Raw genomic sequence first — 21,795 nt, forward strand, 5'->3', positions numbered from 1 at the left:
TCTGATTGAAAAATCAGGGAGGGGAAGGCAAGGGCCCGGTGGGGAAGGGAGAGGGAGAGAAAACAAGCAGGGGTGAAATATAAAGGGATCTATCTACCCTTGCTAGATAACAGGAGTGTGGAAAACTTAAGGGACACACACACACACACCAGCTAAGGGAACCCAGAACCATCACATCCCTCCGTGGGAGAGAACTTTTGAGGCTAACCTTCTACAGCCATCCTTTTAGCAGGTGATTTCCCTTTTCCAAAACAAGTTTTTGTTTTGTTTTTTAAGAAAAAAAAATCTAAATTTTCCTGCAATTACCTCTTCTTGCAAATTTTGATCGCTTAAAAGAAATAAGCATGCAGGAATATTTTGTGAAAATTAGGCAATGGGGGTTTATTTTTCCTGGATACTTTAATTTCTCTCTCTCTCTCTCTCTCTCTCTCTCTCTCTCTCTCTCTCTCTCTCTCTCTCTCCCTCTCCCTCCCTCCCTCCCTCATTCTTTCTCTCTCTCTCACATACACACACACACTCTCCCTCTTTTTTCTCTCTCATTCTTTCTTAACACACACACTTTCTCATTCTTTCTCTCTCATTCTCTGTCTGTCTGTTTCTCCCTCTCACTCTTTCTCTCCCTCCAATTAAAAAAAAAATTTTTTTTTTTAAGAAGTTCTATGAGAATCCCTTGCAAAGAAGATTGCATTAAGGTAAAAGTCACCCGCTTGGAAATTAGGAAGGTAGCTGTGTCATAGGTAGATTTCTTTGGGTGCTACTGTAAATGAATGTCCTCGGTTTGGGTGGAGATGGGAAGCAAATTAATTTTCATTATTTTGTAAATAGCTTTGGGAGCCTTTGGGAGGAAGGAACGGAAGAAGGAAAAATGCTCTGAGAGAACAAATGAATTAAGGAATATTGTGCTGTTGATAGCTTGGCTAACATTTGCTGATCGCTGCAAAGACAGAATTGAGCCTAAGCGGGTGTGTAGCAAAGAAACCTGGCTTGTAAATTAATTTTTGGATTTTAAAAAAAGCCTTAAATCTGGTATCATATGCCAGGAACTGGGAAAATTTGCAACTACTAAGAGAGATAGCTAAGGAGTCAAGTTTTCCATAGCATATCTGGATTTCTGCAGCTCAAAATCTGATAGCTTCACCTTAGATTATTATTTCTGGTTTAGATTTTTCTGAGAGAGAGAGATAAATCTTTTAGGAGTTTATTTACATCTGTGTTATCATGTGTATGTTTAAAAGCATGTCATATTGCCAAGAGGCTAAACTTGTAAAGTTACTTTTGCTACCCTTAGTAGTTTTGCAGTTAATTTTGCTACATCCAACCATTGCATTAATCCCCAGGACCTAGAATTAATTTTATTCCTGATCCTTTGTTTTAAACGCTTAGCATAAAATGTTGACCTCTGTCATGGATATATATATATATATATATATATATATATATATATATATATATATATATATATATATATACAGAAGGGTTCATGAAAGCTGTTTTTTAAAGTGTGCTTGTGCAAGGCAGTTGAAATCTGATAAATGTTGCCACTTTGGGTGGGGTTAATTTCTGCATCTCCGTATTTTTGATTTCTGTGTGCTTTGCATGTCACACAGCCACCAAGGTGGTGGATGAAAAATTCTTGAAGCGTTCATTAGGAATGAACAGGATAATGCAAAAATAAAGAAAAAAAATCTTAGAGCATCGCTACCGCAAAGAATCCAAAATGCAGAAGCGAAAGTCAGAACTGTTGCAAACACCAAATTCAGGCTAATAAAATCTAGCAAATGAATGAATAAAGAGTGAAGAAAGAGGAAGAGTTTTCTAACAAGTATCCGCTTTAAGAAGTTTCAATAACATTTGGAATAAGACTTAAGGAGCTAAGGCCCTACGTTAAGTAAATATGAGTTAAGAAGAAAAACAATCAACATTCAGTGTTACGGAAACAAATCTCTTTATACACAGTTGAGTAAAAGTGAAACCTGAATTATTTGCACCAAACTGCACTCATATGTTATACGAAAAGTTTGGTTTGTATGTAAATGTTTGGAAATATCTTAGTGTTGTATGAAGGGAGCTTTGTAGAAAACTGGCTTTCATTGCACAGAATTTATATCCTTGCAAACTTGCCTTCCATTTCTGCAGTTCTGCAGTGCAACATCTTGAATTTTCCTAAATTCCAGCGTCACTTCCAGAAAACTCTTGCCTTCCTATCTTAGAGGAATTAGACTATCTACTTAAACCAAGAATGAGCTGGTTTGATTGAAGCCTACCATGTTATGCTGATGTCCCCCATTGCTTAACTGTTTAATTAAACGTGGTTAATCTTGAGTGAAAACACTTCCTGATGCCTTGTATAGCTTCACTGCATGCACACAAAGCAAGGAGAATAAACTAACCAAGGTCTTTCATATGTTTCAACTTAAAAAGGGATGCAATTCGACCAAAGACCAAACGGCTCTTACTTCTAAGTAAATCTTAATAAGAATGCAGTCTCATCAGCCGAAGTTTCATTACCAAGCTAGGTAACATCATCAGTGCTGGAAGGGAGTGGGGTTGTGGAGTGGAGGACCGTGGGGTCCTTGTTGCTCTCTGTGCTTGGTGATTTCTTTTTGCAGACGGTTCATTACCAAATGCACTGATGATGTTACCTAGTTTGGTAATGAAACGTCTGCAAGCTCAGAGAGCACCAAGGATGCCTCTTACGTTTTCCTAGCTAGCTTCAAGTTTGGCCAAGATGCAGTTTTGCTCGGAAATGAAAAGCATGCAAGAACTGACTCTAATTTAAAGTTTGTTGGGTTGGGGGGAAGGGAAGGAAAAGCAGAGATAAGCATATGGAGAAGGAGAGATAAAACATTTCTGTGTCCTGAGGACATGAAGTTGAAGCCTTCACCAACAGTGCAAAATGGGACTTTGGTTAGAAGAGTAGAGTATTTTTTGAGTATTGGAGGCTGGAATTGGAAAATTGCAAACAGAATGCCTCACAAAATGACACGACGGGTTGATTGGGCCCCCGAATCGTCTCTTTTGTAGCGGCAAATATTTTTCAAAACTATCTCTGTGTAATTTTTGCCTCTTTTTTCAATTTAGAAAGGGAGAAAGTAGAAGGATTTGAATCTTTGCTTCCAATTCTCATTCAACGGGAGAAGTTTTTTTTGTCTCTGCCCATTCTCCCATGCTTGAAGATTGCTGTAATCTCTTAAAACAGGCCCAAATTCAACAGGAGAAGCTTCTTTGCTCATTCTCCCAGGCTTGAAGCTTGTTGTAATCTGGTAAAATAAGCCCACGTTCAACAGGTGTAGCTTTCTGTCTTTGACCATTCTCCCAGGCTTGGCGTTTGCTGTAATCTGGAAGACAGGCCCAAATTCAACAGGAGAAGTTTTCTCTTTCCCAGGACAGGAACAAGACACACCTGCTGAATGTTTGCCTGGTTCAGAAATCCTATCCAAGGGACAACCTTAGTCTGTATTGCATGGATCAGTTGAAGCAGCTCACCTCCGGATGCTACTGGGAGCTAAACCCCCAAGGCGATATTCAAATGCTCCAAATTTGGATAAATCTCTCCAAATCTGCAAGAGATCTTTGACCTTATTGCAAATATATATACACATATATATCTTCCAAAGGAGGGTAGGAATCCATTTAATTAATTTCATTGCTTATCAGACCGTGGTTGACCGCTTCTCAGAGATAAATTTCTACTCACCCAAGTTGGGTGCTAGCCTATTCTTCCCACGCTGCTTCTCACTTTCAGATCTGGCTGGGATTGCCTCTTTAAATCATGGTTTCTTTTAGGGTTTCTTCAAAAAGGGCTACCTTCAGTCACTCGCGCTGCGTGGCCTTGTGGACTGTAACTCGTCACTGAGTTGGCAAGCTTCCCCAGGGTAATTTCCTTATCCAGCATGATTTAATAAGGCATACAAACTAGTCCTAAAGGTGTTTTTTCAAAAGGTGACTGGATTTGCTTGTTTTTCTTTGAAGACGTTTCGCTTCTCCTGCAAGGAGCTTCTTCAGCTCTTCTTTAGAACTGAAGAAGCTTCTTGGAAGAGAAGCGAAACATCTTCAAAGAAAAACAAAAAAGTCCAGTCGCCTTTTGAAAAAACACCAGACCTGTGTGATTAAGAAGGCATACAAACTAAGTTTTTTTTTTCTAAATTAACCCCCACAGCAACTGTCCTTTCACTTGACTGGGAAGAAAAATATATATATCCCGAAAGCTAAGATTTTCCTGGGCCACAAACACTAGAATTGTATCTGAGTTGTTTCTGCAGAGAGCAGAAAATGCAAACATCCATGCAAATCAGCGGACGCTTCATTACCTTCCAGCTCATTAGGGTTTTGCATAGATTGTGCCAAAACGTTCGGAGGAAGTAGAGGTAGTTCTCGACTTACAGCCACAACTGACAGTTATTAAGTCAGTTTTGGCCCGTTTTACGACCTCCCTTGCCACCGTTGTTAAGTGAGTCATTGCAGCAACATGGCCGTTAAGCAAACATGGCTTCCCCCGGGGAAGCTTGTCAGAAGGTCGCAAAAGGGCCGCTATGACCCTCATAAATGTGAGTCGGTTGCCAAGCGTCCGAACTTGGCTCCCGTGAGCGAGGGGACGCCGCAACGCTGCAGGAGTGAAAAACGGTCTTAAGTCAGTTTCTTTCAGTGCCGTTGTAATTTTGATCGCTAAATGAACCGTCGTAAGCTGGGCACTACCTGTAAAGATATTAAATCAGAGGAACGTGCAAAGATTTAGAGGAGGGTTGGAGAGAAAAAGATGGAAGACAGGTTTATAATTCTCCTCCATTCCTCCTCTCTCGTTTACAGACTACCTTTTTTCCGTCTCTGATCCCCAGGTGAACGGGAGATGCCCCGCTCGTTCTTAGTGAAAAATAGGAAGGTTCACTCCCACCATGATCGTGCGGTGGATGACAGCATCCTGCTGCCCAGGTGGGACACAGGACCCTCAACAGCCTTTCCTGCCGGTAAGTTGGATGGTTTAACCGCCGAGAATCTGGAAATGGTCCTGGCCGTACACAGAGAGAAATTATTTGGGGGTTTTTTCTCCATCTCTTCTGGTTTTGTGCAAATGTCTGCACTTTGGCTGGTCCTTCTTCCTCAGTCAACAAGTGCAAAGGAAGCCCAGTCCCCAAATATTCTGTTGGAATGGCACTTTTCTTAAGCCGCTACTAAACCATGGATCTCAGTTTTTGTGAGAAATGCACTTATCTCCGCAATTGTTCCTGTTTTGGTACACTTTAAGGACATTGTCTTCTCTTTTTCTTTTCTTTTCTCTTCCTCTTCCTTCTCCTCCCCTTCTTCTTCTTCTTCTTCTTCTTCTTCTTCTTCTTCTTCTTCTTCTTCTTCTTCTTCTTCTTCTTCTTTTTCTTCTTCTTCTTTTCTTCTTCTGCTTCTTCTTCTTCTTCTTCACCTTCACTTTCTTCCACTCCTCCTCCTCCTCCTCCTCCTCCTCTTCCTCTTCTTCTTCTTCTTCTTCTTCTTCTTCTTCTTCTTCTTCTTCTTCACCTTCACTTTCTTCCACTCCTACTCCTACTCCTGCTTCTCCTCCTACTCCTCCTCCTCTTCTTCTTCTCTTCTTCTTCTTCTTCTTCACCTTCTCCTTCCTCTTCTCCTCCTCCTCCTATGCCTTGGTTTGGAAAGTGAGGTACAAATAGCATATCTGCAAGGCTGGACAAATTGTGATGAGAAGATTTCACTGAACATCCAAATAATATTTGGAAATGGCTGAAATAGAAATGGTATCCCAACATAGGAAGAAGGGAGAGAATGTCCAGCACAATCAGACTTAGAAAATGCTGTAATTGGAGCCCAACTCAACCCCAAGTACCTTTGGTCTCCCTGTAGACTTGATATCTTAATCTAGTCTACCTGACGGGGTTGACTGTCTAGTTTTATCACTAGGGATGTTTGTCCTGCCCCCATCACTCCCTGGTGATTATCTGGACCGGTCTTGATCTGGAAGTTTCATTTCTGGACCATTTTTGATACTACAGTTATTTCCGAGGACAGCGTCCCCGAAGATAGCAAAGCCTTCCAGGCAGAGAGTCCACCCTGCTGTTCTCCAAAAGAAGACCAGGACCTCCAGAGAGACAAGGAGGAACATTTTCCCGTTCAGAATATAACACTGACGGCACCACAGCAGCCAAATCAAGGTGAGCAATTCTGGCTGGGTTTTCATGCAGCCCCTCACATCCAATAAAAGAATATTTGTTGTTGACACCCAGTGAAACAGCCTTCATTGCAATGCACACCAACCATATTCCTCGCAACAGACACCAATGAAACAATAGGAAAAAGGGTCATCAATAGAAGAATTGATCATTGATCATTGTGGGTGCTAAGCTTGGCTGTTTTGTTGCAGACGTTTCATGATCCAACTAGGGAACTTCATCAGTACTACAAAGGAGTGCAGTGTGTGGAGAGGAGGAGGACGACGACGATGACTGTGGGGTCCTTGGTGCTCTCTGAGCTTGGTGGTTTTCTTGCAGACATTTCATTACCAAATTTGGTAACTTTTTCACTATGTCCCACATTTATCGAGAGTCGGCAGGAAGAATTGGTAGAAACCCCACTCCCTTCTAGCACTGATGATATTACCTAGTTTGGCAATGAAACGTCTGCAAAATAAAAAAAAAACCACCAAGCTCAGAGAGCACCAAGGACTCCGCAGAAAAAGGTTAGATTGATCCAGAAAAAAAGATGCTGAGTCAAGTAACATTCTACAGGGGTGGGGTTCAACTCTACCCCAAGGCTGTTCCAGACTTGGCAACACAGAAAGGTCTCATCCTACGTCCTGATAGATGCCATGGCCTAATCAATAGATTCCCCCCTCCCCTCCGCTTAGAACTGAGGCTTAGACACCACTTTAATGCTCTCTGATGCTCCAGTGTTCTCTGGTGTTCCTTTTCTGTTGACTCAGAGATGCCCATCCCGGCTTTAAAACCCCAAGAGGAGAACGCTTCCACTTACTACAGCCCCAGTTTTGCCTGGAACACCTTCCGCCCTCCGTTCGGCTACAGATCCATGACTTCCACCATGCTGGAGCACTCCATTCATCTGTATGGCAGCCCAATCCTTCCTGCCTCGGACCTCCCTCTCGATTACAGCATGCCCTTCTCGGCCGAGATGGAGACCTACCACTGTGTCATCTGCAACAAAGTGAGTTACTCAGAGGCTAGAACAGAAAGTCCCAAGTCCCTTTTTTTCGGCGCCCTTGTTAACTTTGAACAGTCCCTAAATGAATTAAGCTGAGGACTGCCTGGACCCCTTTGCTTTCTAGATGTTTTCTACCCCACACGGCCTGGAGGTCCACGTGCGGCGGACCCACAGCGGCACCCGGCCTTTTGCTTGCAGCGTTTGTGGGAAAACCTTTGGCCACGCGGTCAGCTTGGAGCAACACACTAACATCCACTCTCAGGTCAGTCTGGAAGCCGGAGAATCGAGAAAAGCGTCTGGTGGGTAAAACTGTGGTTGGTGCCCAGATCCCTTGTAGAATAAATACAGCCATTAAAAGATCTTATAAGCCTTACCGATTAAGGAGACTCTTCATAGCTCAGGGTTGCAATGAGGAGTCCTGGGTGCTCTCTGAGCTGGGTGGTTTCCTTGCAGACCAAGTTTCATGATCCAAACTAGTTGACTTCATCAGTGCTAGGAGGGAGTGGGGTTTGTGAGGAGGAAGAGGAGGGGGAGGAGGAGGAGGAGGAGGGGGAGGAGGAGGAGGAGGAAAAAGAAGAAGACTGTAGGGTCCTTGACGCCCTCTGAACCTGGTCATATTTTTGCAGACATTTCGTGACCAAACTAGGGAATAACATCAATGCCAGAAGGGTGTGGGGTTTGTGGAGTGGAAGAAAAGAAGGGGGGGAGGAGGAGGAGGAGGAGGAGGAGGAGGAGGAGGAGGAGGAGGAGGAAAAAGAAGAGGACTGTAGGGTCCTTGACGCTCTCTGAACTTGGTCATTTTTTTGCAGACATTCCATGACCAAACTAGGGAATATCATCAGTGCCAGAAGGGTGTGGGGTTTGTGGAGTGGAAGAAAAGAAGGGGGGGGGAGGAGGAGGAGGAGGAGGAAGAGAAGGAAGAGGAGGACTAGGACTGTAGTGGTTTTCTTGCAGATGTTTCATTACCCAAACTAGGTAAATAATAACTAGATCCCAGAATAGCATCCTCATCATCTGGGAAGGAGTAAAAGCAGAGGTGGAACTAATACGCAGGAGACCTTCATTCTGAATGGACATTTAAGGAAGGAAAGAAGCAGGAAGGATGTTACCCGGTGTGGGTGATGAAACGTCTCCAGGAAAACAAAAAAGCCCAGAGAGCACCAAGGTCCCCCTCGTTATAAGGTCTAAGGTTTAGAAGCAACTTTTTCAGGGGTCGCAAACGGCTTCCTGATCTGAAGAACTTGGTTCCCAGATCCCGCAACGGTTCGCGATATCTTTCAGCCTCCATTCCCCTCCTGTAAAATTCGTTGCGGTCTCCATAGTTGGATTCTTCCCTCGAAGGGGACGCGAGGGGGGGGGTCTTTCTGTTGCAATGTTCTCTTCCTCACACCTCCCCCCCCCCATTGCTGTCCTGATTGCCAGGAGAAAAGCTTTGAGTGCAAAATGTGCGGCAAGACGTTCAAGCGGTCGTCCACCTTGTCTACTCATCTGCTGATCCACTCGGACACCCGGCCGTATCCCTGCCAATACTGTGGGAAGCGCTTCCATCAGAAGTCGGATATGAAGAAGCACACCTACATTCACACAGGTGGGCAGGGAAAGCGTGTGTGTGTGTGTGTGTGTGCAATCGATGGGGCTCCGACGCGCCTTGCCATTAAGGGGTGCCTTTCTTCCGAGTAAAACGAATGCTTCGCAGATAGTCCTCAACTTACAACCATAATCGGGACCAAAACCTGTTAAGGCAGAGATCCCCAACCTTTGGGGCACCAAGGACCAGTTCCGTGGAGAGAGGTTTTTCCGCAGACCGGAAAGTGTGTGGTTTTGTCTGTTGCCCGCATCCCACGGATGGGGCTTTGCTTGTTTGTGTGGACCGGTTGCTGGCATGCCGTGGCCCGGTATCGGTCCACCACTGACCAGAAGGTGCTAGGATCGGTTGTGATCTAGAAAAGCGAGACCGGCTTTTTAGTTTCTTAATGCTCCTTTTCTCTGTTCTCGCCAGGGGAAAAGCCGCACAAATGCCAGGTCTGCGGCAAAGCCTTCAGCCAAAGCTCTAACCTCATTACACACAGCCGCAAGCACACCGGCTTCAAACCATTCACCTGCGACCTCTGCGGGAGAGGTTTCCAGCGCAAGGTGGATCTTCGGCGTCACCGGGAGAGCCAGCACAGCCTCAAGTGAAAGGGGATTCCCGTCTTGGCATTCGCTGTGGCAGAGGGTCGGGAGCGTGCGGCCCAAGAGCTGTAGGCAGTCCTTGGCCCAGATTGTCAATCCCAACCACTTTGGCTCCACCCGTTTTGCTTCTGACCCCGCCTGCTTTGGGCCTTGGTGCCACTCACCGATGGAAGGTAGATCTCAGATTGCATCTACAGCCGGGAAGCCTTCAGCCCATATTAAAAGCCCCGTTGGGTTAAGAGTGGTAGAAAAATAAGAAATAAAATTCCCCTCAAGCTGAGATGTGGAGAACAAAAGAGCAAGGATGTGAATTGGTTTGTGAAGTCAGAGAGAGAGAGATAGAAAGAGGGCAAAAGAATCTGGATTTGCCATGTTTCTTTGGGTTTCGCAACGCAACAAAGTTCAGATTAGAAGACTACGTTAACAGGAAGTGTTTAGTAGATGTAACTAGGTTGAATAGGTAAGGCAAATCTGCAAAACTACCCATAAAAAAAAACAAATCAGACACCAGGTTTCCGGGGTGGAAGACAAAGGATCTGGTGTTCAGGATATTTCCATCGCTATCCATGGTTTACATGATCCATTGTGCAAAGATTTTGCCTCTGTTTGAATCTCTGTTTCCTAAGAAAAAAAAAAACTTGAAATCAATAAATGCTGTTAACAAACTGTTTGAGTCTTTTGGCATTGGCGAAAGAGATCCTTCTCAGTGTTTCACACCCCAGGACATATTGAGACAACACACTGAACCCTAATCCAGGTTAACACGACCTAATAGATGTGTTCACACCATAGACGTGTGCGAAGAACGAAGTCAGCTTGCAGCTTAATATTTCAGGCTGGGTCACACTGTAAATTAGGACGTGGTTTTGTTCCCACAAACACAGCAAACTCAGGTTAACCAAACAGATTCAATCAATGAACGTGGTATTCGCTTAGCAACGGCAATGATTCATTTAACAAACGCCTCGCTGACCAATGGAAATTCAACCAGGTTTGTAAAATAAGCCAGGACTCTCTTGGACATCCGCCAACTTTGGAGAAGAAAGCCCAGGGCGATGCCATGGCGGCATCTGATGATGTCATCAATGTGCACAACATCACCCTGTCATTTGTCTCCCCGCTTTCCCCCCCCCCTTGAGGTTGGGAACCTGCCAGTTTTTTGAGGGAGGAAAAACAGACATAAATACAAGTCAGTTGCCAAGCGTCTGAATTTTGAACATGTGACCATGGGGGTGCTGCAACGGTCATAAGTATGAAAAATGGTCAAAAGTGCCTTTTCTCCCTTCTCGTTGTGACGTCAAATAGTCACTGAGTGAGCTGTTGTAACCTGAGGACTATCTACCACTAATCTACAGCTTGTTAGGGGAAAACAGCGGAGAGGAGTAACAGTAAATACACAAAGACACACACATAGTTTTTCCTGGAAGGGCCCTCCAGCCATCACTTTGCATGACCCTGATTTGCTAACCAAAGCAGGCCATCCACAGATCAGGGAGGTGTTGTGCAAGACAAGCAAGAATTTGGAGAACTGGTTTCTCTGCGGCTCCCGGCTTGGATGAGATTTTGGCATCAGCTCCTACCTTAGCTAATTCTCAGTCAAATGTTCCGGTGTTGTGGGGGGGGGGGAATTGTTAAGGGAGGCGAACAACAAAAGAAGTGTTGATGGAGGTGGGATTCGAATTTGCATGCTTACTTCTGAGAAAGAAGAAGTGTGTTGATTCTCATTCATGAGCCTTTGGGTCCGGGTCGAAGATTTTGAGGGTGGAGAAGGACAGGGGCCGCTGAAATACAGGTCTCTCTTTTAAAAAAAAAAGAAAGAAAGAAAGAAAGAAAGAAAGAAAGAAAGAAAGAAAGAAAGAAAGAAAGAAAGAAAGAAAGAAAAAAAAGAAAGAAAGAAAAATAACTTTCATAGATTTTAAAATAATGAAAACTCAGAAAAACTTATAATGAAGAAAGAAGACAGAGAAGAGAAAAACTAAAGAGAAGAAAGAAAGAAAGAAAGAGGAGAGAGGAAGAAAGAAGAGGAGAGAGAGGAAGAGAGAAAAGAGAAAGAAAAAGAAAGAAAAGAAAGGAGAGAGGAAGAGAATGAGAAAGAAAGAGAAGAGAGGAAGAGCGAAGAGATGAGAGAGAAAGAAAGAAAGAGGAGAAAGAGAGGAAGAGAGAAGAGATCAGAGAGAGAGAGAAAGGAAGGAAGGAGAGGAAGAGAGATGAGAGAGAGAGAGAAGGAAAGAAAGAAAGAAAGAAAGAAAGAAAGAAAGAAAGAAAGAAAGGGGGAGAGAGGAAGAGAGGAGATGAGAGAGAGAGAGAAAGGAGAGGAAGAGAGAAGAGATGAAAGAGAAAGAAGAAAGAAGAAAAGAAAGAAAGAAGGAAGGAAGGAGGGAAGGAAGGAAGGAAGGTAGAAAGGAAGGAAGGAAAGCAAATGACTTTACATATACATACTTGCAAATACATATTCCTGTAGAAAAAGCTTGCAAAGCAAACAGGATTGATGTGGGAAAGTGCAGCTTGGAAATCTGAAGCGGTGGAGGGGTTGGGTTGACGACCCGTGTTTGGAGTGATAAGTTTATCGGGCCTCGCCGGCTGTCAACGGTCAGACCGCCTGTTTGGGAGGAGAGGGACCATCTCCCAGGGTGAGATAGGTCAGCCTTGGTCTTATCAACCCCGGTCTGAATGAGAGTCCCCCAACACCTCTCCTTCCCCTCCACACAGGCAGATTGACAGCAATGGGGAGAGTGAAAGACAAACGCCAAATCTCTCCCAGACTCTTTTCTTCTCCCTCCCCGCCCAGCCCCCATGCTTCTCATTTTAATTAAGAATTTTGATGACAATAGTAACATCTCATACAAGTCTTCTTCCTCTTCCTCCCTCTCTCTAATTTTTATTAAGAATTTAAGAGTAAAATCTAATATAAACACTGCTTGACAGGAGGGGAGGGGAGGGAAAGGAAAGGAAAGGAAGAAGGGGAAGGGAAGGGATGGGATGGGAAGGAAAGGAAAGGAAAGGAAAGGAAAGGAAAGGAAAGGAGGGAAGGGAAGGAAAGAAGGAAAGGAAAGGAAAGAGAAAGGGAAAAAAAAGATTCTTATTTACAATATATCTTTTTCCCCTCTGGAATACTCCAGGGGACTAACAATCTAATATAAGAAATCACAATTTAAAAAAGCAAACAAAAAATGACTTATGTAAGGACAACTGTGTTCCACAGTGACAGAACGATTATTTGCTGCCTGCTGGATTGAAATGGCAAGGAGGGAGAGATTAGATGGAAGAGCAGTGGATGATGGATTTAGCCAACTAAGTGTGCTTCAATGATATTGGGGGGGGGTGTTTGTATGTGAGACCCTCAATACGTGATGTATAAACAGCTTACAAGAAAGCTTTTTTTCTCCCCCGTTTTTCCAGATCATTTCCGAACAAGTTCACTTATCTCCTGTCCCAAATTTGCAGCTTTCATTTCATTTTTGGCCACGGCTAAAAAAACTGGCAGGCTTCTTCCTTTCCGTCTAAAGCAAACTATCTTTCAGGAGCAGGAAGTTTTAAAAAATAGCAAGAAAACCGCCGGGAAACCACAGCTGAATAAAGCTGTCCATCAAATGATTGTATCCCCAAGCATCCTATGGGTTCAACCTGTCAGTCACCCGCTCCCAAGGCCACTGATCAATCCTTTGTATTCGGGAAACTGGAGTGTGCAGTTAACATATCATAGTATTTGAGTTTTAGTCCAGATAGTTGGGTTATTAGAAGATGTCCAAGGGGCTGCCCCAAAGAAGAGGGAATCAAGCTGTTCTCCAAAGCATCAGAAGGCAGGACAAGAAGCAACGGATGGAAACTAACCAAGGAGAGAACCAACCTAGAACTAAGGAGAAATTTCCTGACAGTTAGGACAATTAATCAGTGGAACAACTTGTCTCCAGAAGCTGTGAATGCTCCAACACTGGAGGATTTTCAGAAGAAGAGATTGGATAACTATTTGTCTGAAATGATATGGGGGTCTCCTGCAAATCAAGAACCACCCTGAAAAACCAAACTAAAACCGGCCACTACAATCCTGAATTGCATTTTTTTTTTCTAGAGAGTCTGTGAAGGAAAAAACAACAACGCTGTTTTTTTTCCTTCGCACGTGTCTAAAAGGTTGAGCTGAAATCTTCTGCCATCCCATTGCCTCTTTTCTCCTCCTTCTCCTCCTCAGCCTGCAGAAATGAAATCCCTGGGAAAGGCGCTGTTTTATCACTTCTCACCAGCCGCTGCCATTGTCCTTCACTTTCTCCGCCTGTGGGTGATTCAGCAAAATCTTCGGGGGGGGGGGGGAAACAGGCTTGCAAATGACATGGCAGATGACCAAGAGGAAGCAGAAGAATATTGCCACAGGGAGACTGGATCACAGACTAACGTTCTTCGGTGGTTAAAAAGGAAGAGAGAAAAGGAAGAGAGAGATAAGGACAATGGTGGGAAAGGGAGGAGAGAAATTACGAAACAGAATAGGAAAGGAGGGAGAAAGAGAGAAAAGAGGGAGGGAGGGAGGGAGAGAAAGAAGGAGAAGGAGGGAGGGAGGAGGGGAAAAGAGACTAAAGGAAGAAAAAAGACGAGGGAACAATGAAAAAGAAGGGAAAGAGATTAAAGAAAGAAAATAAAGGAAAATGGTGAGATATATAGAGAATAAAGAAAAAAGAGAGATTCGTTATAGAAAAAAGAAAAGGAAGAAAAAGGGAGAAAGGGAGGGAAGGAAGGACAGGAAAGAAAGAAAGAGAGAGAGAGAGAAAGAGAAAAAGACAGAAAGGAAAGAAAGAAAAAGAAAGGAAGGAAGGAAGGAAGGAAGGAAAGAAAGAGAGAGAGAGAGAGAGGGAAAGAAAGAAGAAAAGAGAAAGAAAGAAAGAAAGAAAATAAGAAAAAGATAGAAAGAAAAGAAAAGAAAAAAGAGGCAGGGCTGAGCTGACCCAGCGAGCGCCGCCCGCCTCTGGCTTCGAGCATCATAGGAACTCTCCTTCCCCGGAACCTTAGTTGGCGTGGCTCCGGGGGCCCAGAGGGACACTTTTAAGGAACGGACCGAGCTGTTCTCCTTCGCGTCGGCACCGAACTCGCCATGGCAGCCTCCTCAATGGAAGGGGGCGGGCAGGAGCAGAGCAGCGGCGCGGTGCTTTCGGAGCTGCAGCGGGAGAAGCGGCTGGTGTGCGTGGAGTTCCCCGGCGTGGTGCAGGACGTGGGCAAGACGCTGCAGACCCTAGGGGGAGAAGAGGGGGTCTCCCGGGTAAGAGTTCCCCACCCACCCGCAGCCTCGCCTGTCCCTCCTATCATAACCCTGTCTAACTGCAGGAGCAAAGGGACGGGGAGGCACTTTGTTCATGCTCAGAGGAATTACGATTATCCTAGTCTTATCCAAAATTCAGCCCTGGCATTTGGATATGCACGCAATTTACGATATAAATGATCTAATTAGGACACAGAATAGGATGTACACAATTTTATATATACAAACATACATACATATATACATAAACACACAGACACACACACAGCTACGTACTGAAGGCCATGTAATACTTGGCAATATGACACTAGCTGTCTTCTTCACAACTGAAGAAGCTTCTTGGATGAGAAGCGAAACGTCTTCAAGGGAAAAAAAAAACAAAGTCCAGTTGTCTTTTGAAAAAGCACTTTTGGGAATGACCTGGAATGACTGAGAATCTCCATATTTAAGTTGCAATATGAGTTTGTGGTACTGTTTTCTTGCATTTGAAATTTGCCATGTTCAAAGATAAGGCTAATGATTTGCTGCAAATATCCAAGAAGAATGTAAACATTCTTTCAGAAAGTAGGACTGGCCGAAGTACAGGTAGGTCTCAACTTACAACCATTGGTTTAGTGACTGAAGTTACAGTGGCGTGGAAAAGTGGGACTTATGACCATTTTTCATGCTTACGACCATTACAGCATTCCCCATGGTCACCTGATCAAAATTTGGGTGCTTGGCAACTGGCTCGTATTTATGACTTTGTATCTATCTCAAGAAAGGAAATTTGGAGTTTGGGGGCAAAGTTCTAATTTTAGATAAATAATTCTGTCTCCTTTCCTATGCCTCTGTAGTCATTGGGATTGGAACCTGACCTATTTATTGGCTGTTGCATCCTTGTTAGATCTATGCCGATCCCAGCAAAAGACTGGAGCTGTATTTCCGTCCCAAAGACCCCTATTGTCACCCAGTGTGTGCAAATCGCTTCCCTACCTCTTCCATGCTGCTTAAAGTGAAAAAGAAAACGAGGCAGAAAAGGACAGAAGAAGGAGGCCTAGAAGAACAAACCAAGTTTGAAGTGGAGATACTTGGTGTCATTTCCACCCTTTATAAATTTCAAGGTAATTCATTCTAAAACACTTGTGTGTAAGTAAGCCCTTACATCTGCTTGCTGTACAATATATATATGAACATATATATATAGGTCTTTGGTTATTAACGTATATATACATATATATACAATAATATGTATACAATAACGTATATATACATATATATACAATAATAATAATAATAATAGTAAAGTTGGAAGGGACCTTGGAACTTATGTACAAAATCTGTTATTTTTATTCTTATCCATTCTGGCTAGTTAATTGGATAACTTTCCAATTTGCCTATTTCCTTAGCATGTTTCTATGCACAGTCCTAATATGTGATGGGCAATTTATCCATAGGTAATTATGAGTTACATATCTGATTCTAAGAATGTCAAAGTAAGTTACTGTTTATATTTATCTGTTTTGTTATTGTGCTAGCTTCTTAATAATGCAGAGTGAGGGGAAAAGTCAGCTTACTAGGTGCCTTCATTTCATTCTACAGGTATGTCCGATTTCCAATACTTGGTAATGCATTCAGAGCCGGACAGTAAACAGACATCAATGTATGACAAAGTCTTGATGCTCAAGCCAGAAAAAGAAGATTTTTTTATGAAAGAGCTACCACTTTATATTCCTCCACCCATTTTCTCACGCCTGGACACTCCGATTGATTATTACTATCGGCCAGATGTGCATCATAGGTGAATGCCTCTCTTGTGATATACCTGAGTAGATATTTACTGAAATTGCCTTTCTCTGGAGATGTGGACTGATTACTTATAGTAAGGATCTAGCTTTCAGTAAAGTGAGTTATAATTACTGTAAATAAATGATAAGAGCCAGTAAAGTGGTTATAAGTATGGCAAATGATAAGAAATTTTTCAACAATAGGAATAGTTACACTGGGAAATTACTCTTTAAGTTGCTTTGCCCTTCACATCTTCAGAAGCCTCTTGGCTCCAGCAAGTAACAGTTACTAGTTTTGACAGTCGCAACAGGGCAGGTGTGATCTGTTTCAGAGTTGCTTCCTTGCCCTCCTGTGCCGTAACCACACAGCTGCTTAAATGACTTGTGCGCAACTGCATTAATCCAAATAATATTTGGAAGGGTTTTCCGATATGTGTAACCAAATGCCAGGATGTTTGGCATAATGTCCCTGTCCTCACTTGCTTTTCCATTCTTCGATATAACATCTGGGCAGTCTCCCAGGCCGACATCTGTGATTTTTTCCCACTCTTGTCCTTCATGCAAAAGGCTTATAAAACAATGTTGATGTTATAGCCTTCCGTTCCAAATTATCTTGCTTCATCTTAGACGCTGAATTAGGTCATCCAATTCTGCAATTTCTTCTATTCTAAGGTGATGAAAAAGTAGCAGCGGCTGTTGTGCAATGTTTAGGAAAGGCTCTGTGGTGTATTTTTTAAAATAAAAAGGATTGAAATTAAAAGACTTAAAGCAAAAGAAGGTCAGGCTAGAATACAGGGACTCCTCGACTTTGCGAGACATTTAAGTTGAGTTTTGCCTCATTTCACGACCTCCCTTCCACTGTTGTTAAGTGGATCTCTGCAGCTGTTGAACGGTCACTAAACGAACGGTTGTAAATCGAGGGCTATTGCCTCTACGTGACAACCAACGCATTATGTCCAGCTCGAGTTGACCTTCCTTTGTTTGTGTTGCCTTGTTCTCCAGGGAAGGCTATCGAAATCCTCCCCTGTCTAGCGAGAACCTGATTGGCCTCAGTCGGGCGCGCCGTCCTCACAACGCCATCTTTGTCAACTTTGAGGAAGAAGAGGTCCCCTCCAAGCCGCTGGAGGCGGCCGTGCAGACTTGGAAAAAAGTCTGCAGCAATGCGGTGGATCATCAAGTAGAAGGGGAACTGAAGAAAGTAATAATAATAATAATAAAGTTGGAAGGGACCTTGGAGGTCATCTAGTCCAACCCCCTGCTCAGGAAGCAGGCTTGCTTCAGCTTGAAACTTCTCCCTACCCCCACCCCAAAATAGCAATGTATTCTTCAAATTGAAGAATGAGATTTTGTAACGCGCTGGGCTGATTTGTTGAAGTGGCTTCTTTGAAGTAGATTGTGCAGGGTGGAAAGAGAAGGTAAATCCAGCAGGATTTCCCCTTTTTTGCTTTTTTTTTTAATGCCTGCATGAATTCTTTTTTTTTTCCAGCTTTTTGAACTGCGTCCTGTCTGGTCCCGCAACGCGGTGAAAGCCAACATCAGCGTTCACCCCGACAAGCTGAAACTGCTCCTACCCTATTTAGCTTATTACATGGTGAGTCCTTGTTTTATCAGCCTTAGAGTGCCTTCTTACAACCCCCCCCCCAAAAAGAATATAATTTAGATAAACATGCATTGTGTTTCTATGCCCATGTTTGAGAGCAAGTTTGGTCTAATGGTTAAGGGGCTGACCTGGAAATAAGGAGACTGGGAATTCTAGTCCTGCCTTAGGCATGAAAGCCAATTGGGTGACTTTGGGCCAATCACCAGGAGAGCAGGAGTTCTAGTCTGCCTTAGACATGAAAATTAGCTGGGTGACTTTGGGCCAATCGCCGGAAGACTGGCAATTCTAGTCCTGCCTTAGGCATGAAAGCCATGCCTAAGGCAGGTTTTCAACCAATCCCTCTCTTTTCAACCCAACCACCTCACAGGGCTGTTGTGGGGAAAATAGAGGGAGGAAGAAGCATTAGGTATGTTTGTGGCCTTGAGTTACTTACACAGGCAAGATAAAAATCTAACGATAAACAAAAATTTAAAAATGCGCTGCATATTCTTTCCTGCTTCAATGCATTTTACGGTTCAGAAATGACGAATTGCCGTGAAACTTCTTTGGGGGAGAAAAAAAATCACGTTAGGAGAGAAGGCCTCTGCTTCTATATCCTAACCATTTTTTTCCCCTCCGAGATTTAAATTTTTAGCAGTCCGTTTACTGCTTCTTTTATTTTTCTCACGATCCTTTTAGCTCACAGGACCCTGGAGAAGCCTCTGGGTTCGTTTTGGGTACGACCCCAGGAAACATCCGGAAGCAAAGATTTACCAGGTCCTGGATTTCAGAATTCGCTGCGGCATGAAATACGGTAAAAAAAAAATAAAAAAATTCTCAAACAGCAGCCAGAACGTTGCCCCAGCGTTCAGTTCTATTGTCAGCCTCTCTGTTTTTTTTTGGGGGGGGGGCTTTCTTGTGACTCACCAATTCATTCCAGGCTTCCCCTGAGAACTGTCCTGCCTTTGTCCTGTCCTCCCCAAGGCTTACAATCCATTGTTTTCTTCATGGATCATATTTCCTTCTCTTTAGGGTATGCCCCAAATGACATGCCGGTGAAGGCCAAACGTAGCACCTACAACTACAGTCTGCCTATTACTTTAAAAAAACCAGGTACGCCGTAGGATTTGGGACGTGGAAGAAACAGGAATGGAATCGCTTTGATTTCTGCTAGGAAATACTTGAGATAATTCGCCAAGGATCTGTTGCGAAACGCCTGCTGTTGGCAGCCTCTAAAGTTGGGGTGTCTGTTTTTGTCAGTTGGACCAATATTTTCTTTACAGGAGACCCCTTAACTGTTATCTGTGTCTCATAGCATTTCTCTGCTGCCCAAATCTGAGCATTTCACACGGATTAGAGGATCTGCAGCCCTCTGTCTCATCAGGGCTGAGAAAGGCTTGTTTGAAACCCATAAAAAGCTTCCACCGATCCACGTAGATGTTTCTTTTCCATCTTGAATGCCTTCTGGATGTGTGGACTTCAACTCCCAGAATTCCCTAGCCTGCATGCTTTTGCTGAACGTGATGAGAATGAGGACTGAATCGTTCCATCATCATTCAGCAACCTCTTGAGACATTGAGTTTCCCATCCGCCCCCCCACTTTGTTCTTGTTATCCCAAAGAAATTAAGATTATCTTATATCCCTTTCAGGAAATCACGGCCTGGGCATCCAAGACTTAAAACAGGGGCTCAGCACATCTGGAACATCTGGTACAAAATCAAACAAATACAAACTTAAGGTAAGTTCTCCTCCTCTTGGCCATACAAGGAAGATCAGTTACCCTAAGGTGTCCTGCCACTTTCCCAGATAATGACTTAGTCTAACCCTGCTTCTGATTCTCTGTCTTCTCTTCCTCGTAGGATTCCATTTACACCTTTGAGGAAGGGTCGCTGCCCCCTTATCGACAGATGTTCTACCAGCTGTGCGATTTGAAAGTGGAAAGGTGCAGTATTTGTATTGGCCTGTTCGTTTTAAAGCTGTTCAAATCCTCTTGCCTTTTAGTCAAGGATTACCTGCAATCCTCTTTCAATTTTTGAGGCTCTTTGGTGGTTGAAACGTTTGGATGCCCTCTGCTTTGCAACTCTAGAAAGCCAGCTTTGCCCACATGTCTGTAGGCATCTCAAGTCCCATCGCTTTCCAAGAAATTGGGCTAATAGTAGCCCTGGCTTGGTCTATCCAGGAGGCAAGTTTGTCTTGACCTCGGTTGCCAAAACAGGAGCAGCACTGGCTTCGTATTTTGGTTTGTCCGATTCTCTGCGCCCAGAAGAATCCTTCTGAAATTGGCTTCTGTTCAGCTTGCAGAAGATCATCCATCGAAATGACAACAGGGAGACGGCTTGCACAGAGCGGGATGGCTGGTGCCTTCCAAAGACCAACGATGAGTTGAGAGACACCATGTCACTGATGATAAGGCAGATAATCCGATCCCAAAGGCCAGGTAAGGGGGGGGGGGAAGAGACCTGGCAAGTCCAGGTGTGTTGGTCATGTGGATGACCCTGTACGACAACAATCACGAGTCGTGATTGTGATGGGCAGGCTCCATAACTCAAGGACTACCTGTCATAATGTCACCCAGGCAGCTTTTCTCTTTTTCTTCCTGTTTTAATTTTTTTAAAAGAAGATCTTGTGTTTCTTAGTGTTTACCCCCATAATTCTGGGATCCTGTCTTTGCCGCCCACGAGATTTTCCAAAGTGCCAGATCCTGTACTAAACTATCATGCGGGATTATTCTAACTGGGTCTTTTGAGCCTTCTGCTTCTCACTGATAATTCCCTTCTCTCTGGTCTGTTTCAGCTCTGTTCAGAAACCCTAGTTCCAGTGCCACGGAAGGCAAAGAGCAACTGACTTTTGAATCTGGAGAAGAGGAAGAGGAGGAGGAGGAGGAAGAGGTTTTCAAGCCTTCGGATGGGAGCGAAAATGAAATGGAGACTGAAATGCTTGACTACGTCTAATGCCACGGGGCTGGTGGGCTGGACTGGATCTTGGAGGGATTTGTTTTGCTCTTTTTTTGGGGGGGGAGGACAGAAGAAAGAAAGAAAGAAAGAAAGAAAGAAAGAAAGAAAGAAAGAAAGAAAGAAAGAAAGAAAGAAAGAGAAAGACCGACCCACCAATTGGCTGCATTGTATCTTTGATTTGATGGAGTTTGTGCAGAAGTATCATTTGTAAATTGCATCTTAACAGATGTTGCATGTTATTTTTCAAGCTCAGCAGTTGTTCCTTGATATAGCCTTCCTTCAATCGCTGCATTCAAATGTAAGATAAGAGACTCTACTTTGGGGAATTCCTTCAGCATCTCAGCATTGTTGCCATCCAGGGCCAAGCCCATCTACGTCCAACTTTGTCTGCTGGAGTCTCCTTCTCCATCGGCCTCGGTAGAACTTCCAAGCACGGCCTGATGCTATCTCAGACCTTCCACATCGGCAGGCAAAATTATCATTTCATTCCTGCTCTGACTTAATTGTTCCTATCCTTCTCAAACAAAAAGCCATTTGTAATTTCTTTCTCGTGAAGCCTTGAGAAAAATCTCTGTGATTCAATTGTCGGGGGCTTTGTGGGACATCAAATGGACAGTCTGAAGAGATTTCCACTGTTTTGTACAGATTTCCTTTTCAGCTTGAGTGCAAATAAAACCAAGAGTTTTGTGCCTTCAAAATTGTTTACATGAGATTTATTCCTAGGACACTTAGAAGCAACTCACAGAGAGAGACTTTATTTTAAAATCCCACTTGGAGCAAAGCTGCCTTTGAGAATGCCCGCACTCGCAGCTCAGCCTGTGAATGTAAGAACTGTACTGGCCTGATGTTTTGATCTCAGTTTAATAAGGAACTTAAAATGTTCCAGAATATTTCCATTCTGAATTTTGAATGAATTGCAGAAGAGC

General features: G+C 43.7%; 3 protein-coding genes and 1 long non-coding RNA gene across 8 annotated transcripts in view; 2 read left to right on the forward strand and 2 right to left on the reverse strand.

Annotated features, from left to right (window-relative positions):
- The window catches only part of TSC1 (TSC complex subunit 1), a 30,743-nt gene extending 23,647 nt beyond the window's left edge, over positions 1 to 7,096 (reverse strand). For both annotated transcript variants that reach the window (XM_039322895.1, XM_039322892.1), the window contains exon 1: positions 6,970 to 7,096. The gene's annotated coding sequence lies outside the window, so the exon portion shown is untranslated. The remainder of the gene's footprint in view (positions 1 to 6,969) is intronic.
- GFI1B (growth factor independent 1B transcriptional repressor) lies at positions 59 to 9,993 on the forward strand. 4 transcript variants are annotated; one of them, XM_039322900.1, is made up of 7 exons: positions 59 to 232; positions 4,807 to 4,964; positions 5,994 to 6,152; positions 6,920 to 7,158; positions 7,280 to 7,417; positions 8,578 to 8,743; positions 9,155 to 9,993. In XM_039322900.1, exons 2-7 carry the CDS (start codon positions 4,847 to 4,849, stop codon positions 9,331 to 9,333), a joined length of 999 nt encoding a protein of 332 aa, XP_039178834.1. In that variant the 5' UTR covers positions 59 to 232; positions 4,807 to 4,846; the 3' UTR covers positions 9,334 to 9,993. The 4 variants fall into 4 exon arrangements, with proteins under 4 accessions (XP_039178834.1, XP_039178835.1, XP_039178836.1 ...); XM_039322901.1 differs by having other exon boundaries at positions 4,836 to 4,964; XM_039322902.1 differs by lacking the exon at positions 59 to 232 and adding an exon at positions 531 to 692.
- On the reverse strand, positions 9,744 to 12,141 carry LOC120298819. Its single transcript, XR_005554234.1, has 3 exons — positions 11,767 to 12,141; positions 11,021 to 11,125; positions 9,744 to 9,948 (listed from the first exon to the last, which is right to left on the reverse strand). It is a non-coding gene; the product is annotated as an uncharacterized LOC120298819 (long non-coding RNA).
- Positions 12,142 to 14,155: 2,014 nt separating this feature from the next.
- GTF3C5 (general transcription factor IIIC subunit 5) lies at positions 14,156 to 21,567 on the forward strand. Its single transcript, XM_039323031.1, has 11 exons — positions 14,156 to 14,569; positions 15,456 to 15,672; positions 16,151 to 16,349; positions 17,338 to 17,533; positions 17,822 to 17,926; positions 18,614 to 18,728; positions 18,947 to 19,027; positions 19,565 to 19,653; positions 19,775 to 19,857; positions 20,210 to 20,352; positions 20,709 to 21,567. Exons 1-11 carry the CDS (start codon positions 14,405 to 14,407, stop codon positions 20,864 to 20,866), a joined length of 1,551 nt encoding a protein of 516 aa, XP_039178965.1. The 5' UTR covers positions 14,156 to 14,404; the 3' UTR covers positions 20,867 to 21,567.
- Positions 21,568 to 21,795: the final 228 nt, after the last annotated feature.

This window comes from Crotalus tigris, unplaced genomic scaffold, assembly GCF_016545835.1.
Source record: "Crotalus tigris isolate CLP2741 ecotype Arizona unplaced genomic scaffold, ASM1654583v1 scf7180000024153.1733885, whole genome shotgun sequence".
Taxonomy (NCBI): Eukaryota; Metazoa; Chordata; class Lepidosauria; order Squamata; family Viperidae; genus Crotalus; species Crotalus tigris.

What these genes read in the sequence shown, in the direction of transcription:
- GFI1B (XM_039322900.1), top strand. Translation starts at nt 4,847, where the DNA reads ATGCCCCGCTCGTTCTTAGTGAAAAATAGGAAGGTTCACTCCCACCAT. An exon ending in CTCAACAGCCTTTCCTGCCG is followed by an intron (nt 4,965 to 5,993) that starts GTAAGTTGGATG and finishes TTGATACTACAG; the next exon opens with TTATTTCCGAGGACAGCGTC. An exon ending in ACTGTGTCATCTGCAACAAA is followed by an intron (nt 7,159 to 7,279) that starts GTGAGTTACTCA and finishes TTTGCTTTCTAG; the next exon opens with ATGTTTTCTACCCCACACGG.
- GTF3C5 (XM_039323031.1), top strand. Translation starts at nt 14,405, where the DNA reads ATGGCAGCCTCCTCAATGGAAGGGGGCGGGCAGGAGCAGAGCAGCGGC. An exon ending in CACCCTTTATAAATTTCAAG is followed by an intron (nt 15,673 to 16,150) that starts GTAATTCATTCT and finishes TTCATTCTACAG; the next exon opens with GTATGTCCGATTTCCAATAC. An exon ending in TGCGATTTGAAAGTGGAAAG is followed by an intron (nt 19,858 to 20,209) that starts GTGCAGTATTTG and finishes GCTTCTGTTCAG; the next exon opens with CTTGCAGAAGATCATCCATC.